The 19,194-nt window shown below is 40.5% G+C and overlaps 1 protein-coding gene and 1 long non-coding RNA gene across 18 annotated transcripts in view; one reads left to right on the top strand and one right to left on the bottom strand.

Moving 5' to 3' along the window:
- Window positions 1-19,194, bottom strand: part of LOC307031494 (protocadherin alpha-C2-like) — a gene marked incomplete at its 5' end in the record, with an annotated part of 199,614 nt that overhangs the window by 69,990 nt on the left and 110,430 nt on the right. Inside the window, one exon of one of the 17 annotated variants that reach the window (XM_079668633.1) lies at window positions 12,381-14,570. The exons of 13 other annotated variants lie outside the window; for them this stretch is intronic. In XM_079668633.1, the coding sequence (XP_079524759.1) occupies window positions 12,381-14,570 (2,190 nt within the window). Of the gene's footprint in view, window positions 1-1,250; window positions 4,287-12,380; window positions 14,876-17,074; window positions 19,000-19,194 lie in introns of those variants that run through there. 3 more of the 17 variants (XM_079668639.1, XM_079668642.1, XM_079668647.1) reach the window with 3 other exon arrangements.
- Window positions 7,554-8,915, top strand: LOC307031703. The gene is made up of 2 exons (XR_013806050.1): window positions 7,554-7,969; window positions 8,060-8,915. It is a non-coding gene; the product is annotated as an uncharacterized lncRNA (long non-coding RNA).

Here is a 19,194-nt window from a genome sequence, read left to right as displayed (position 1 = left end):
ATAGAAAAGATAGCTTTAACCGGTATGCTGCAAATGAACTCTTCAATTGACTTCAATTCATCCTCCCTCTCTCTCTCTCTCTCTCTCTCTCTCTCTCTCTCTCTCTCTCTCTCTTATCCTCCCTCTCTCTTATCCTCCCTCTACCTCTTCCTCTGGCTGCTGTCCATATATCCATTGTTGTTTTTATAAATGTCTTACATGAAGCCTTCTTCTAGTGCTTACATCCTGATTGATGAGTGAACAATAAAGCAGTTTGGTGTTTACGGTCATTTGGCTTGTGTATTTGTTGATTGGTTCATGTTTGTAGCATTTTTAATGGCAGTGTTTTGAAAATGGAAAGCAAGTGAATAAGTCAGTTTTCTGTGTCTTACTTAGAGAACCGTTTGCAGTGTTTTGCGATAAGTGCCAGGTTGAATTGCAAATTGATTGCAGAGCTGAAGAGAGCGTATGACAAATAAAGAACCTTGAACCTTGAACCTTGAAAATGTGTTTAGAGTTTTGGAGATTTGAGCTCAGGTTTTGCTCTTTGGGTGAGAGTTCAAATAATTAGGCTATGTGAGATTTTTGTGTGTTAGCAACTGAAAAAACTGTAAATGTGTCAATCAATTGGCCTTAAGTGTATGAAATCAAAAGTAATTTGTGATATATATCCATTAAAGTTTTCTAATGTAAATATGAACATCTAAATAGCCAAATTGTAATTCAGAGACCCAGTCATGCTGTGTTTCAATAAAACTGCTATTTTCATTTTAGGGCCTTTCATAAAATAGCATATAAACAATGGTCTGTCAACCAAACGCATGTTATTCTCTTATTGTAGATAAGTTAAGACAATAAAGACAAAGAGAGCTCCAAGACTTCAAAGGCAGCATAGACAAAGATCAGCACCACGGAAAGCGCTGTGCTTTCAAACTGCAAGGATCCAGTGTGTCCGACTTTTTACTCATCTGTTTTCAGAGACCGCTTTCTCAGGACCCTAAAACATTAAACATATGAATATATGGGTGCTATGCCTCTGAGGTGATACACACATATCACTATCGCATAATTAATTGGCATTTATTTTCGTTATAAACTGCAACATACTAATGAATGGAGGTAATCTGCGTCAACATTGGATGCAATTGATAGTATAAATATTACTTTTTAATTAATTTCTGTTTGTGTATGCAATGACACTTAAATAGCATAGCAATGTCTGTAACTCATGGAGACTGAAAGGACGTCATATAAAGCTGAAGAACACGTACCTTGTCTTGGTTGGGTAAAGTCTGAGTTCTGGTGAAAGTTTCTCCTCCGTTAATACTGATCAGTTCACCATCTACAGGCGGAAACGGTCCGGGGAAAACCACTACATCACTCTTCATTGTGTCTGAGCTGAAACACACGTCGTACTGCTGAGTAGACTTAGAGTAAGACCAGCTCCCGTCAGGGTGGGTGGTGATCATTGGGGCGCTGTACCTGCTGAAACTGCCGTCTGTCCTGTGGCATTTGACAGCTATTAAACTGATGAGGCTCAGCAGAAAGATCACTGACACCGACACAATGGCGATCAGCAGATACAGGTTCAAATCAGAGAAGCCCTCCTCCTTTATGGGCACATGTCTGAACTGAGTCTGGATGTCAGCTGTGCTTTCAACCACCACCACATCAATAGACACAGTAGCTGACAGGGAGGGTTCTCCGTTATCAGAAACCAACACCACCAAGGGGTGAGTTTTCAGGTCATTGTCACTCATTCTCCTCTTAGTCCTGATTTCTCCGCTACTGGTTCCAATCCGGAAGAGGTTGTTTCCTTTGGGCTCAGAGAGGTGATACGAAAGCAGCGCATTGTATCCAGAGTCTGCGTCTACAGCCCTGATCTTTGCCACAAAGTATCCCGCCTCAGCAGAATAGGGGATGCTCTCACTGTTAACAGAGCCGTGCTCAGAATAGGGCGCGAGGACTGTTGGATTATTGTCATTTTCATCCAGAATTAAAACGTTCACAGTCACGTTGCTGCTGAGAGGAGGGACACCAGAGTCTGTGGCCTGGACTTTAAACTGAAACGTGTTTAACTCCTCATAGTTAAAAGACTGCAGGCTGACTATATCTCCAGTCTCCGAGTTTATATTCACAACTGTTGAAATTTGAAAACTTTTGGGATAATTATCAATTAACGAATAAGTCAATTTTGCATTTTCATTTTCATCTGAATCTTGTGCAGTTGCTCTTGTTATAATATCTCCCACTTTACTATTCTCTTCTACAAAAATATTGATATTGGATTCTGGGAAACGTGGTGCGTTGTCATTAATATCCGAAATGTGCACAGTGATTATAGCAGTGCTTGATAGAGGCGGATTACCTTCATCTGTAGCAGTAATGGTTACATTGTACTTTGACACAGTCTCTCTGTCAAGAAAACCGTTTACTATCAAAGAATAATAGTTCTTGTAATTTGACTTTAATGTAAAAGGTACTGTGTCTTCAATTTTGCATTTTGTAAGGCCATTTTGACCTCCATCTTTATCAGTCACAGTCACTAATGCAACAACTGTTCCAATGTCAGCACTTTCCTTTACTGGACTCATCAGTGAAGTTATAGAGATTTCTGGGGAATTGTCGTTGACATCAACAACCTCTACCAGAACCTTAGAATAACCACTGCGAGGGGAAGCACCCTGATCTGTTGCCTGTACTCGTAATTCATACGCATTGCTTTCCTCGTAATCCAAAGGAACCTTCACAGTGATTTCACCACTTTCAGGAATAACAATGAATTTTTCGGCAGAGTTTGCATTTCCGTTTTTCATTAAAGAGTATCTTATGTCTGCATTTGACCCTTCATCTAAATCAGATGCAATTAGTTTCAATATGGTCGTACCAATGTAAGCATTTTCGCTGACTCTTACTTTATAAAGCGGCTTGCTAAACAAAGGCGTGTTATCATTAACATCTATCACATTCACAAGAATCTGCATGCTGCCAGACCTGACGGGTTTTCCTCCGTCGAGAGCGGTTAATGTTAGTTTAATGGCTGGTTGTTTCTCTCGGTCTAATGCTTTCTGCAGCACTAACTCGGCGGAAACACTGTCTCCTCCGCTGCTCACATCTATGGAGAAATGCTCGTTCGGACTTAGCTTGTATGTTTTCACTGAATTACTGCCCGTGTCTGCATCCTGAGCTATTGGGAGCGGATATCTCTCTCCCGTTGAAGAAGACTCGGAGATATTAAACACATAGGTTTGCTCAAGGAAGGATGGTGCGTTATCATTCACGTCAAGTATAGTGACTTCTATGCGATAAATATTCATAGGATTGCTTAATAATCCTTCTATATTAAGGGAACATTTAGGTAGATTCGGACAAAGCTCTTCACGGTCTATTCTATCGTTAACAACCAAAGCTCCTGTTCTTAAATTTGCCTCGAAAAAGGTCTTACTGTAGCCCGAAACAATCCGAAATCCTCGTTCCTCGAGTTGCTGCGAGTGAGTGTTTAAATCCTTTGCGAGATTTCCCACCGTTGTGCCTTTGTCCACCTCCTCTGAAACGGAGTAGGAAATCTGAGCAGCAGACCAGTCAGATAAACAAAGAAGAATTGTGCACAACATCAAGTCGACCTCTCTATTTCGTTGACGACTCATATTTTTCTTTAGATGAGGAATTCAGGCAAAAAACCCGATTCATCCACAAAAACGGGAAAATATCCACACGACGGCCGAGCTCTGCTTATTCATGGAGCTTATTTCAAGACGACGTGGTTTAATAACCCAGCCCCAACGAAACGTACCGCCTCTATTTTATTTCACCGACACGGAAGGAGGAGTTGTTGGTCATGTGGTCTCGAGCGGCATCTTGTGGCCTTTTGATAGACCACAGCGGATTATTTACCAAACACACCTAACGAGTAATTGGGTTTCTAAAATAATAAGAACACACCAGAAATGTTTCATGATGTGATTTCATGAAACATTATATTCGTTCCTTGCAAAAACGAAACTATAATAACTGAGCAGAGATTAGCCTTCATGGAGACTACATTAATTAGAGAAGGACGCTCAACATGTACTGTATGAAATGGATGAATACTGAATGACAACTTTATGTAAAAACATGTTTCACAAATTGGTCTTTTTTGACAGAGTATTTAATTTAATCACTTCTACTTTACCAACCTTTAGTATTTTGTTGTGTATAGGCCCATATTATTCTAAAACATTAAACTGCTTTGTAGGTAAACAAGCCAAGTTCAAGCGAGTACGCAGGCCTACATCAAGTCAAGCTTGTGCCGAAGTTCCTGAACAGAAATAATCTATATAGCAGCACCACGGAGAGTGCCTTGTCCATTTTGCATTATCTGAAAACATTAAAACGGTGGATGTATGCAATCAAGCGTTTTATATTGCCAGAGCTCTAATACCAATTGTAAATGGTGAACAGAACCACATTTCCTTCACTTAATGCAAATACCTTTAAAATAGAGACAAAATAGGCATTGTTTCAGTGTCCGTTTTGTATGGCTCTTACCTTGTCTGTGTTGGGTAAAGTCTGAGTTCTGGTAAAAGTGTCCCCTCCGTTAATACTGATCAGTTCACCATCTACAGGCGGAAACGGTCCGGGGAAAACCACTACGTCACTCTTCATTGTGTCTGAGCTGAAACACACGTCGTACTGCTGAGTAGATTTAGAGTAAGACCAGCTCCCGTCAGGGTGGGTGGTGATCATTGGGGCGCTGTACCTGCTGAAACTGCCGTCTGTCCTGTGGCATTTGACAGCTATTAAACTGATGAGGCTCAGCAGAAAGATCACTGACACCGACACAATGGCGATCAGCAGATACAGGTTCAAATCAGAGAAGCTCTCCTCCTGTATGGGCACATGTCTGAACTGAGTCTGGATGTCAGCTGTGCTTTCAACCACCACCACATCAATAGACACAGTAGCTGACAGGGAGGGCTCTCCGTTATCAGAAACCAACACCACCAAGGGGTGAGTTTTCAGGTCATTGTCACTCATTCTCCTCTTAGTCCTGATTTCTCCGCTACTGGTTCCAATCCGGAAGAGGTTGTTTCCTTTGGGCTCAGAGAGGTGATAAGAAAGCAGCGCATTGTATCCAGAGTCTGCGTCTACAGCCCTGAGCTTTGCCACAAAGTATCCCGCCTCAGCAGAATAGGGGATGCTCTCACTGTTAACGGAGCCATGCTCAGAATAGGGCGCGAGGACTGTTGGATTATTGTCATTTTCATCCAGAATTAAAACATTCACAGTCACGTTGCTGCTGAGAGGAGGAACACCAGAGTCTGTGGCCTGGACTTTAAACTGAAACGTGTTTAACTCCTCATAGTTAAAAGACTGCAGGCTGACTATATCTCCAGTCTCTGAGTTGATGTTAACCATTGAAGCTATCTGTGTGGTCTTCGGAGAACTGTTTATTAAGTGGTATCTTGCTTTTGCATTTTCATTTAAGTCTGAATCTAATGTCGTAAGCACATGAATTGTAGTTCCTATTGGGCTATTCTCTTTCACGTAAACATTAATCAGAGGCTCCAGGAATCTAGGAGGGTTGTCATTAACATCAGACACTTGAACTGTAATGACACTTTTGCTCGATAGAGAGGGAGTTCCTTCGTCTGTGGCTGTTATTGATACATTAAACTGGGAAACACTCTCTCTGTCCAGAGGCCCGTCAACCAACAAAGAATAATATTTTTTATAGTTAGATTTTAATTTAAATGGCACAGGACCTGTGATTTTAAGGTTTGTGAGACCATTTTTTCCACCATCTTTATCAGTGATAGTCACCATCGCAACAGCTGTGCCTATTTCAGCGTCCTCTTTCACTGGACTCATGAGTGACGAGACCGAGATTTCCGGAGCATTGTCATTGACATCAATAACTTCGACTAAAACTTTGCTATGTGCACTGCGAGGAGGATTGCCTTTGTCTCGTGCTTGGACACGAATCTCGTATGCTTTATTTTCTTCAAAATCAATATTGCCTTTTACAATAATTTCCCCAGTATCAGCATTCAGGTCAAATATGTCATCAAGGTTTAAACGCCCCCCCTCTGTGAAAGAGTACACAATTTGACCATTTATGCTGTCATCAAAATCAGTAGCTGTCAATGTCAATAACGTTGTGCCAACATTCTCATTTTCCGCAACTTGTACTTTGTAAAGAGTTTTGCTGAACAGCGGAGAATTGTCATTTACATCCAGTACATTAACGTGTATCAGTAAAGAGCCCGTTTTGGGAGGTTTGCCTCCATCAAACGCTGTCAGTGTGAGTTCAATAACAGCCTCTTTTTCTCGATCTAATGCTTTCTGCAGCACTAACTCAGCAGACACACTCTGGTCACCAATGCTCTGTATATCTAAAGAGAAATAATCATTCGGGTTCAATTTGTACGTCTTCACTGAGTTTGCACCTACATCTGCGTCATGAGCTATCGGCAGTGGATGCCTTTCTCCGACATATGAAGACTCGTACAAATCTATTGTAGCTACTTCTTCAAGAAAAGACGGAGCATTGTCGTTAATATCATTAATAACAATTTCAATTCGGTGGAGGCTGCGAGGGTTACTCAATACGGCCTCTATATTCAAATAACACTTTACCGTATTAGAACAAAGCTCCTCCCGATCAATCCTCTCGCTAACAAAAAGTACTCCAGATTCACGATTTATGTCAAAATAACGTTTGCTATATTCAGAAGTAATCTGAAGACTCGTGGAATGAAGCTGCTGCACATTGAGTTCTAAATCCTTAGCGAGATTTCCCACCGGTGTCCCTTTGTCCACCTCCTCTGAAACGGAATAGGTTATCTGAGCCACGGACCAGTCGCAGAGACAAAGCAGAGTAAAAAACAGACCCAATATATTCTCCCATTGTTCCCGAGTAGCCATCGCTCTGTAGGCAAAAGCAACAAATCCTGGTTTATTCCTTTTGTCCTCTTTTGGAAAAGTGAAAAATATAGCCTTTTTATATATCCATTCTGGCTTAATGTCCTCTTCCTCTTACGGGCTTTACTCGTCTCAACGCAATTTTCACAAAGCACTGCCAGATGATGACGTTGTATTTTCTGTCATAAATAGAGGAGGGGTTTATAAACGGTGAACAAACGAATATAGCATGGTCTCTAGCGACATCTCGTGAAAATATTTTATAGGGAAATGCGTCCAAAACATAAGTAGACATGTTTAATGTAAGGTAAAGTAAACAGGATGCATGAGAAAAAGTGTGCTGAGAAAAACGCAAAAATGTAGGTAACACTTTATGGTCAGGGTACATGAATCATCATGAATTCATGCATGAAAAAGCATGAATCCATTCATGTAATAGTTCATGAACTATCAGTAATGTATAATAATTAATAGTATCTCATGCATAACTTAATGCAGGAACAATACCTTAATTAATCCATCAACTAAGGTATCTTAATCATCATGACTTCTGAGTTATTAATGATGTTCATGTCTTCTTCATATAGATCTGCAGTTAAAGTGACAGGCCAACAAACTGACCAGTCACAGCAATTCCAAGTGTTGTAATTATGATTAACTAAGTGTGACAGGAGATCTTCTCCCTCCTTACCGCTGTACGGCACTGTGCCATGCGCCTCCGCGCATTTGTCACTATGGGCGGCGCCGGTAGTATAAATACAGGGGTGTGGCGTAGCTCGTGACTCACCTGTCAACTCCTTCGCTGGTGGCTGGAGCACGGCGTGGCCTAAATTAATTGTTTGGCGTTGCATCCGGACAGCGCATCTGACTGCCGGTGCGGTGGCGAAGAAATTGCTTCGCTGAAGACTCCCCTGGGCGCAGTGTTGTTATCACCTGGTGAGTTGCCGTTGTCTGCCTCCATTTGTCACCTGACACTTGGCTCCTGGCTTATTTTATTATTTGTATTGCTGTAGCGGGATTTTGCCATGGCCTGTGCGCCTCTCTCCCCTGACGGCTCGGGTGCTGTGCTGTGGCTCAATAGATTGTATGTATGGGAACCTGTACATTCAGTTATTGACATCCATGTGTTTATTTGGCCTCTAAATAATATTATATGTACCTGTGTCTTTTTCAGGGGTGCTATTAATTGTTAGGTCCACCTTCGGACAACTGGTCCTGCTGTTTTGGCTCTTTGCAGTGACTCACTGCTGGGATACACTTGCCGTTGCTTTGCGAGCTCCCTGGCTGGTGACGTGCCCCCTCCCCCCCTTCTGGACTCTGAAGCGGTTCGGGCTCTCCGGAAACTCGCCGACCAATTCTCACGGATACAATTCACTGTTTATTTTTGAGAAACTGTTATTTTGTTTTTGTATTTTGTTTTGTTAATTTCGTTTATATACTCTTGTTTTCCTTGTTTAACATTGACCATTGCGTACAGACTGTATTTGGATAAGTTAATTAATTTGGTTGTATTTGTTTGGTTATTTAGTCGTTTATTTAAGTGTAATACTGTGTGGAGGTTTTAACCGTCTTCCTCTTGTTAGACAGGTGCTGTGGGCCTGAGGCGACAACCCCAGTCCCTGGTGCTGGTGTTCTTCACGAGTCCTATTGTTTGGTTTGCGGTGTCACGGGTGGTTTTGAGTTGGGCCCTTCCCCCTTTTTATTTATTGCCGCCTGATAAGCCCCAGCCCTGTCTTGTACCTCCTATGCCCCAGTATGAACTTTTAGCTGATTGTATTATGTGTATCTGGTGTTTTTAGAATGTTAATTGATTTTTATAAAGTAATTGTGTATAACTGAAACTGTCTCTGGCCCGTTATGTAAAACGCACCTGTGTTCCTTGTGGGTTAAATCTTTAATTAATAGTTAGTTCCTAGGGGTGAAACTCCCTTGGGTGTCGTTGTTTGCAACACAAACCCTTACCTACACCAAACCGTCACATAAGCATGCGTCATCATGTTTGTGCCCCTTCAAATAAAGTGGTGACCTGTTCTGTCGTTTACACTGATAAATAATATGATTAATGGCCTATGTGAAATCTCCGTTATTAACCATTTGGTGCTCATGCATCAATCATCTTTGTGATCCCTCAAACAAAGTCAGCCCTTATGTCTATTTAGGCATCATGTATTTGGCAATATTACAAATGCAAATTAGATCATCATTTTGGACTTAATTTCTATTATCAATTATGTAGTTAGGACTTTTTTTATGTATTATAAAAGCTCACAAACCATTTAAGATAACTCATTCATAATATTGACACATTTTAATTCAAAGCCAACAAGATCACATTTTCACATATCGTGTCACAAAAGAAAGCAGTACAACATGTCGGCAAAGACACAATATTAGGAGGCCTACTTTAGGGAGGATGTGGATTACCACATAACAATTTAAAGTATATGGGATCACACAGCAAGGCTCAATGCGACTGTGCTTACCGTGAAATACAGAGGTTAATAAAAACAATATGTATAGGGACTGTTAGGGAATCATTTGCTTAGGTAGTCAACCTTTGACACAGTTCATAATTTTTTCATTCATTTTAACCAATATATATTTTCTTTATGTATTGCATTTTAAATTATTTTATCCTTTTTATTCCTCCTTCACTGGATTCCTCAAAACCACCCGCAGAGAGAAGTAATTTTAAATGCTTGTGGCCTGTCCTGTGGCATCTTTTAATTTATTGTCCTGCTGGTTTTAATCACACTTCATTTTATGACAATTTGTTTCTTATTAAATTGTTATGTGGTAATCCACATCCTCCCTAAAGTAGGCCTCCTAATCTTGTGTTTTTGCAGACATGTGAAAATGTGATCTTGTTGGCTTTGGATTATACATCAAACTTTGTTAATAGTATGAATGAGTCATCTTTAATGGTTTGTGAGCTTTAAGATAATACTGTATGATACATAAAAAAAGTCCTAACTGAATAATTGATAATTGAAATGAAGTCCAAAATGATCTAATTTGCATTTGTAATATGGCCAAATACATGATGCCTAAATAGACATAAGGGCTGACTTTGTTTGAGGGATCACAAAGACGATTGATGCAAGAGCACCAAATGGTTAATAACGGTGATTTCACATAGGCCATTAATCATATTATTTATCAGTGTAAACGACGGAATAGGTCACCACTTTATTTGAAGGGGCACAAACATGATGAAGTATGCTTGGTAAATCATGATTACAACACTTGGAATTGCTCTGACTGGTCAGTTTGTTGGCCTGTCACTTTAACTGCAGATCTATATGAAGAAGACATGAACATCATTAATAACTCAGAAGTCATGATGATTGAGATACCTGAGTTGATGCATTAATTAAGGTATTGTTCCTGCATTAAGTCATGCATGAGATACTATTAATCCTTATGCATTACTGATAGTTCATGAAGTACTACATGAATGAATTCATGCTTTTTCATGCATTATGTCATGATGATTCATGTACCCTTACCATAAAGTGTTACCAAAATGTATTGGGTGATTTTGGAAGACTTGAGCTCTATAGTAGTTGAGGATTGAACATGCATCTGTTTAAGATGTAAGTTAACAATAGTTAGGTTATGCATCATCGTCAGTGTTGGGTGTAACATGTTACAAAAGTAACAGAGTTACAGTAATGTATTACTTTTTGCTGTAACACAGTTCATGTAACACATTACTGATAAAATGTGGGTAATGTAAAGTATTACTTAAAAGAGACAGCAATAAGTAAAACGTACTGTATTACATTTTGGAAGTAACTTGCCCAACACTGATCATCGTATACTATTTAATGATTATATTATCACACAGCATTTGGCTCTATTCTGAAACTAAGACAGAGAAAATCAGCCACCCATGAAACCCGCATCTCAATATATCAGCACAAAGGACAGCACCATTCTCAATACAGAGAACAGAAAAAGACAAAATAGAAAATCAGCACCACGGACAGCAACCTAAAGCAGTTTGAGTGCCCTCATCAAGTGACTACAGAGAACTGTAACAAATAGATCATAACACAGTGAAATGTAATCTTTATTTTTCTGATATTGTTCTTATAATCATAGAAACCGTCGTCGATACATATACACTAAATCATCCGCCAACAAACAAAAATCAAGTTTCTCGAAGCAGAGTAATACAATTAGTGTCAGAAGTCTTAACAATAGTATAGAATAGTTTTAAGTATAGCTTTAGACCAGTGGTCGCCAACCAGTCGATCGATCGCGAGTGTGGTGCGGGTAGATCGCGGACCGTTAAAAAAAAAATAACAAAAGAAAAATTTAATTAAAATAATAATGTTTGAAAAATATGTTTTTAGATGTAAACCTATCATCCACCACCCCGTTAGCAGGTGCCACTTGATTGACGTATATTTGAGACACCTCAATAATATAATACATTAACCGTGCTTTACGTGAACCTCATCATGACACAAGAGACAATGGCAGGACTGTAATTTCCCGTGTTCACTGAACGCAACAGAGGCAAGACACCACACCAATCAGAGAGTTGCATGGAAATACACGTGCGCTTGTGTCATTCAAGCTCGGCTCTCTGTGTGTGTGTGGCAATAGCGCATTTAGTGTGATAGAGAGAGGGAGAGAGGGAGGGAGAGAGGGAGAAAGAGGGACCGGTGCTAGCGGGGAACGTGATGTTAGCATCTGGTTAGCTAGCTGCACTAACTAACCAACAGACATAAGGAGCTGTTTCCACAACAAGCTGGAGGATAGTCCTCCCCTGTCAGACTGAGGGGCTCAGGGGAGCTAAAGGACTCTGAGTGTTTAGAACGGTTTTGTCACAAATTATTCAAAAGATTATTTCCGCGGCACACCTTCATATGATCATTATAGTTATACAAACAATAAGAGAATAAATGTAAAACAGGTATGAAATAGCCTACTATACAGTATGTCAGTAAAACAAGAATACAGTTTAAAAGGGGAGTGATTTGTAAAATATCAATAAAGAAAAAGAAAAACTGTTTACAGTTCTGTTTCATATGGGTGCTGAGAGACGTATCCATAGATCTCTTCATGTTGCTCTCAAAGTCCACCAGATTGATGCTTTGAACTTCAATATTTAAAAAAAAAAATCTTCCCAGGGGAGCATCCCCCCGGACTCCCCTAGAGGAGGTTAGGACTCCCCGAGAGGAGGTGAGGTCCGCCCCCCAATAGCACTTTACCCCTGCCTATATGCCGTGAGCGGATTATGGAGCCTTCATTGTAACAGTAATTCAGATGCAATTAGCCTATATATAGGCCGAGGTCGGTGATCTTGGGCTTAAAAAGGTTGGTGACCACTGCTTTAGATAATCAGTTAAAGTGAACACATTCTTAGATAATAGTCATTTTAAAAATACTGCTATTCCTGCATGTTACAACATATTTCCAAATGATGTTACCGAAAAGTAAATATTAAATTAAGATAAATATTAAAACTAGCCATGGCTTACCTTGTCTGTGTTGGGTAAAGTCTGAGTTCTGGTAAAAGTGTCTCCTCCGTTAATACTGATCAGTTCACCATCTACAGGCGGAAACGGTCCGGGGAAAACCACTACGTCACTCTTCATTGTGTCTGAGCTGAAACACACGTCGTACTGCTGAGTAGATTTAGAGTAAGACCAGCTCCCGTCAGGGTGGGTGGTGATCATTGGGGCGCTGTACCTGCTGAAACTGCCGTCTGTCCTGTGGCATTTGACAGCTATTAAACTGATGAGGCTCAGCAGAAAGATCACTGACACCGACACAATGGCGATCAGCAGATACAGGTTCAAATCAGAGAAGCTCTCCTCCTTTATGGGCACATGTCTGAACTGAGTCTGGATGTCAGCTGTGCTTTCAACCACCACCACATCAATAGACACAGTAGCTGACAGGGAGGGCTCTCCGTTATCAGAAACCAACACCACCAAGGGGTGAGTTTTCAGGTCATTGTCACTCATTCTCCTCTTAGTCCTGACTTCTCCGCTACTGGTTCCAATCCGGAAGAGGTTGTTTCCTTTGGGCTCAGAGAGGTGATACGAAAGCAGCGCATTGTATCCAGAGTCTGCGTCTACAGCCCTGATCTTTGCCACAAAGTATCCCGCCTCAGCAGAATAGGGGATGCTCTCACTGTTAACGGAGCCGTGCTCAGAATAGGGCGCGAGGACTGTTGGATTATTGTCATTTTCATCCAGAATTAAAACGTTCACAGTCACGTTGCTGCTGAGAGGAGGAACACCAGAGTCTGTGGCCTGGACTTTAAACTGAAACGTGTTTAACTCCTCATAGTTAAAAGACTGCAGGCTGACTATATCTCCAGTCTCTGAGTTGATGTTCAACATTGTAGATAACGGGACTGAGTCCATTTTACTTTGTAAAAAGGAATAGCTTACCTGGCCATTTTGACTGATATCTGCATCAACAGCCGTCACTGTTTTAATTACTGTTCCTACTAGACTGTTTTCTTTAACATAAATGTTTATCACCTTTTCTGGGAAGTACGGTGCATTGTCATTAACATCAGAAACATAAACAGTGATAACACTGATGTTTGAAAGAGGAGGGCTGCCTTCATCTGTAGCTGAAATGGTTACATTGTACCTAGTAATTACTTCTCTGTCTAAATGTCCATCAACCACTAAAGAATAATAGTTTTTGTAATTTGTCTCAAGTTTGAATGGGACTGTATTTAAGATTTCACATTTCACTTCACCGTTTTTACCACTGTCTTTATCTAATACTGACACAAGTGCAATAGCAGTGCCTAACTCAGCGTCCTCATTCAATGTATTGAGCAGTGACGTCACAGTGATTTCAGGAGCGTTGTCGTTTACGTCAATTACTTCTACTAGCACTTTACTATGAGCAGACATAGGAGGCTGCCCTTTGTCCCTTGCCTCCGCTCGGATCTCAAAAGCTTTTTTTTCTTCATAGTCGATTTTGCCTTTCACAGAAATTATTCCCGTGTCTGGGTCAATTTGAAAGATATCCAGAATATGATCCTGATCCTTATTACGAAGAGAATAAACGATTTCACTATTGGAGCCTTCATCCGCATCGGTCGCATTTAAGGTGAACACCACCGCACCAATCGGGATATTTTCTAACGTTTTAACTTTGTAAAGAGTGTTGCTGAATACGGGGGCGTTATCATTAATATCTAGTACATTTATTTCAATCTCTGATGTGCCTGAATTTGGTGGAGTTCCCCCGTCTACCGCAGTTAACATGAGCCGCATATGTGGCCTTTTCTCACGGTCTAAGGCTTTCTGCAGCACTAACTCTGGAGATAAACTGTCTCCTCTTTTGTGTGTTGCGAGGCTGAAGTATTCATTTGGACTGAGCTTATATGCACTAACACAGTTTTTCCCCACATCAGCATCGCTTGCCTCGGATAACGCAAATCTAAATCCAGGCAATGTGTTCTCTGCGATGTCCAGTATTTGTGATTTAGTGTTGAACGACGGAGAATGATCATTTACATCTTTAATTTCTATCTCTAGGCGGTAAAGCTTTAGTGGGTTGTTTATCACTGCCTCTACACTTATAGTGCATTTCGGTTCATCTGCACAAAGCTCCTCTCGGTCTATTTTTTCATTAACATACAGAAATCCAGTCTTCAGATTTACCTCGAAGTATTTCCTCTTAGATCCTTTAACAATCTGAAAAAAACGGGACTCCAAATCCTGCGCATTGAGGTTTAGATCCTTTGCGATATTTCCGACGTGAGTTCCAGTGTTTACCTCCTCTGCTACTGTGTATGAGAGCTGCCCAGACACCGCTTCCCAGTAACAATCCAACAGCACCAGCACCAGATATGTTACAAAATACCTCCTACTCGGTGAAGACATAATTCCGCCGACATAAAACAAAGCATATATCCAAGATGTCGTTTTTTCCGTGAACCACTGAGCAGGGACAAGGTTTTAACAAACACACCACGATACTTGTATTTATATAGAAGAAGACTCCATTATGTTCTCCCTTCCCTTCCCGTTTCTCTTTGTGGTGAAAATACAAAGTCATTCCGTTTTTACTCTGGGAGGAGCATCAACAATTCTGTGTTACGGTCTATGGCGTCACTGTGTGGTCACTTTGATGAACTGCACACGCTTTAAACAACTGAAGTAGGCTACCCATCATTTATGAGAAACGCCAACAACAACGTAACTATACTAGTCTTGTATTGCATACATTTGTGAAAATTAAGAAACCTAATCAACTTAACATTTTTAGACGTAACAGTTTTTACAGAACCATGCATTTGTTAAGTTATTGTGGTAAAGAATGTACTGAGACTTTGCTTTATTTAATGTGAGGAAAATATAATACGTCGTGAATACGTTTGCCTAACAGTAAACACAATTTATTTAATTTGAAATGGGGAATGTAGGCTTTAAGGACATCTTTGTCTGTTTTATGTTAGCGTTATATTAGTCAAAGGTTTGAATTTGCAGGAGAAAACCTGAACTTATAAATGTCAGTAAGGGATTCCTATTTGTATCTGTTAGGTAGGCCTATCAACAATTAATTGCCAAAGTCACACTTTAACAAATAGAATAATAGAAGAAAGGATAAAAGAGGAAATCACCATTGACAACTTAGAAAAGTTGATTTTAAAAGAAAAGAAAAAAGTCCAAAATGTTTGTTAAGTTTGATTTTGAGTAATAATCATATGCTGGCCTTCTTTTTTTTTTTTTAAACATATTGGAATGTGTAAATGGAAAACAATGTAATGCAAATATCCAGATGATCCACTTTTCTTTTCACTATCTATGTTTAACATCAAGCTTTACCCTTAAAATGTACAGCTCAAATGAAAACCTCTCATTGTATATATGGGAACGTAACTTTATAGTGAATGTTCTATATGTCAAGCAGAATACATTCAGGAATGTGCGTCCAACCACGGCCAGCTACACACAGAGTTAGCAGCCAAATGTGGGGTGTGGGGGGGGGGGGGGGGGGGGAGTTGAACATAAACAGTAGAGCAGGCATATATCATCACATGAGAACAACCTCGATGAATTTCAAATGAACCCAAACTTAACTGCTGTTACAGTTTTTCTCGATTGCTAAAACACCAAAATTATACATGAAGCACAATTATTTTAACTGACACTCAAAGAGCAAAACATCGGCTCAAATCTCCAAAACTCTAAACACGTTTTCAGCTTTTCACACAATTTGCAAATCAACATGGCACTTTTTTGCCAACCACTGCACACGTTTCCCCACGTAAGACACAGGAATCTGACATAAAGTCATGTGTTAGCTGATTTAAAACACTGATATTCAAAATGCCTCACACATGGACCAATCATCAAGAAACACGTTCCACCTGACCAAACACCTTAGAGCATAATTGTTGGCTCATCAATCAGGATGATAGCGCTATACAAAGACCATGGTGAGTATTTTCTTACAGCAACAATGGAAGCCAACATGGAATCAAGAGGAAGAGGAAGAGCTGGGCTGAGAGTGAGAGGAGGAGGAAGAGGTGGAACCACTATATCTTTGTTGTTTATCTGAAGGACTGAGAAACAAAGAGGTGCAGGTGGGAGGCCAAGGATTTTCAATGAGGCACAGGAAGCAGCAGCTACAAACTGGGTTTTGGCAAACAATGCATCACACTTAGAGAGATCCGAAGCATAGTAGCTATGTGCTGAGATGCATGTTGCACAATGTTAGTTTTGAATAAAATGTGATTTTTTTCAACAACTCATTTGTATTTCTTCATTTACTGTATTTCTGTATACTCAAGCAATCTTTCTCTGGAGAAACCTCTATGTACAGAGCATAGCCCATAACAGATGGAAGTGCTTTAGATTATGCTCAGCAGTCTGTAGTTGGGTGGTCAAACCATCTAGAATTATGAATGAAGTGTGTTATATTTGGTGCAAAAGTTTGCATTTGGTAAGTGTTTATGTAGTTTTGAGGGCAGTTCTTAATTTAGCTGGAGAAATTAGGTGTTTTGCACTTTGGGTGTGTGGTTTTGTAAATTGTGTTCTGAGAAACTGAGCCATTTAAAAAAAAATGTGTGTTAGCTATCGAGAAAAACTGTAAGTAGCACAACGCCCTTAATTATAGTAACAAGTATAACTGTATTGTTGATCAACAAAAATGAATAGTTCTAATCAGAAGTACTTAAGGCCGATGTCCTTACCTTGTCGTGGTTGGGTAAAGTCTGAGTTCTGGTAAAAGTGTCCCCTCCGTTAATACTGATCAGTTCACCATCTACAGGTGGAAACGGGCCGGGGAAAACCACTACGTCACTCTTCATTGTGTCTGAGCTGAAACACACGTCGTACTGCTGTGTAGATTTAGAGTAAGACCAGCTCCCGTCAGGGTGGGTGGTGATCATTGGGGCGCTGTACCTGCTGAAACTGCCGTCTGTCCTGTGGCATTTGACAGCTATTAAACTGATGAGGCTCAGCAGAAAGATCACTGACACCGACACAATGGCGATCAGCAGATACAGGTTCAAATCAGAGAAGCTCTCCTCCTGTCTGGGCACATGTCTGAACTGAGTCTGGATGTCAGCTGTGCTTTCAACCACCACCACATCAATAGAGACAGTAGCTGACAGGGAGGGTTCTCCATTATCAGAAACCAACACCACCAAGGGGTGAGTTTTCAGGTCATTGTCACTCATTCTCCTCTTAGTCCTGATTTCTCCGCTACTGGTTCCGATCCGGAAGAGGTTGTTTCCTTTGGGCTCAGAGAGGTGATAAGAAAGCAGCGCATTGTATCCAGAGTCTGCGTCTACAGCCCTGATCTTTGCCACAAAGTATCCCGCCTCAGCAGAATAAGGGATGCTCTCACTGTTAACGGAGCCGTGCTCAGAATAGGGCGCGAGGACTGTTGGATTATTGTCATTTTCATCCAGAATTAAAACGTTCACAGTCACGTTGCTGCTGAGAGGAGGAACACCAGAGTCTGTGGCCTGGACTTTAAACTGAAAAGTGTTTAACTCCTCATAGTTAAAAGACTGCAGGCTGACTATATCTCCAGTCTCTGAGTTGATGTTCAACATTGTACTTAATAGTGCTAAATTATTATTGGTAACTAATGAATAGCTCACACGACCATTTTCACCAACGTCATCATCAGTTGCAGATACTGCTTTCAAAATCGTCCCAACTGGACTGTTTTCTTCCACATAAATATTAATCACAGTCTCTGAAAACACTGGTTTGTTGTCATTTACATCAGAAACCTGAATAATAACCACACTGGTTGCAGAGAGAGGGGGCCTACCTTCATCCGTAGCTTTGATAGTGATATTGTAGTGGGACATAAGTTCCCTGTCTAATGCTCCATCAATGACTACGGAATAATAATTTCTATAATTTGTCTCTAATTTAAAGGGAACTGAATTTAATATCTCACATTTGACTTCACCGTTGTTGCCCCCATCTCTGTCAATAACTGAAACCAGTGCAATGGCAGTGCCAATTTCCGCGTCCTCCTTCACTGTACTGAGCAGTGACGTCACCGTGATGTCAGGCGCATTGTCATTCAGGTCCACCACCTCCACTAGTACTTTACACTGTGCTGTTGAAGGAGGTTGGCCTCTGTCAGCAGCCTGCACACGAATTTCAAAGGCAGGATTTGTTTCAAAGTCAATTTCTCCTTTAACGGTTATTATTCCTGTATCTGAATCAATTTCAAAAATATCCAAAACATGATCCTGATCTTTTGAATTTAATAAATATACAATCTCTTTGTTTTGCCCCTCATCAGCGTCAGTTGCAGTCACTCTTAAGACTGTTGTGCCACGTGGAGCATTTTCTGTAATTCTCGTTTTGTATAATGTTTTTGTAAATGTTGGGATGTTATCGTTTATGTCCAAAACATTAATGAATATTTCTGATGCACCTGATTTTGGGGGTGTCCCTCCATCTACAGCGGTCAGTGTAAGTTTAATTAAAGCCTGTTTTTCTCGGTCTAAGGCTTTTTGCAGAACTAACTCGGCCGACACGCGCTCACCTTTGTGCATCGCTAAAGAGAAATATTCATTAGAATTAAGCTTGTATGTGTTAATACTATTTTTCCCAACATCGGCATCGTATGCCGACAGTACAGGGAATGTAGCACCCGGCAATATGTTCTCCGCAATGTCGATAGTCTGTGTTTTGGCAGTGAAAGACGGGGGGTTATCATTAACGTCGAGGATATTAACTTCAATACGGTATAGTTTTAGTGGATTATTAATCACAGCCTCTACATTAATTGTGCATTTTGCAGCGTTCGCACAGAGCTCCTCCCTATCTATTATTTCAT

Source organism: Notothenia rossii (assembly GCF_949606895.1).
Source record: "Notothenia rossii genome assembly, chromosome: 3".
In the NCBI taxonomy this organism is placed as follows: domain Eukaryota; kingdom Metazoa; phylum Chordata; class Actinopteri; order Perciformes; family Nototheniidae; genus Notothenia; species Notothenia rossii.
The sequence above is the reverse complement of the archived record's forward strand: the minus strand, read 5'-3'. Positions and strand labels throughout refer to the sequence as shown.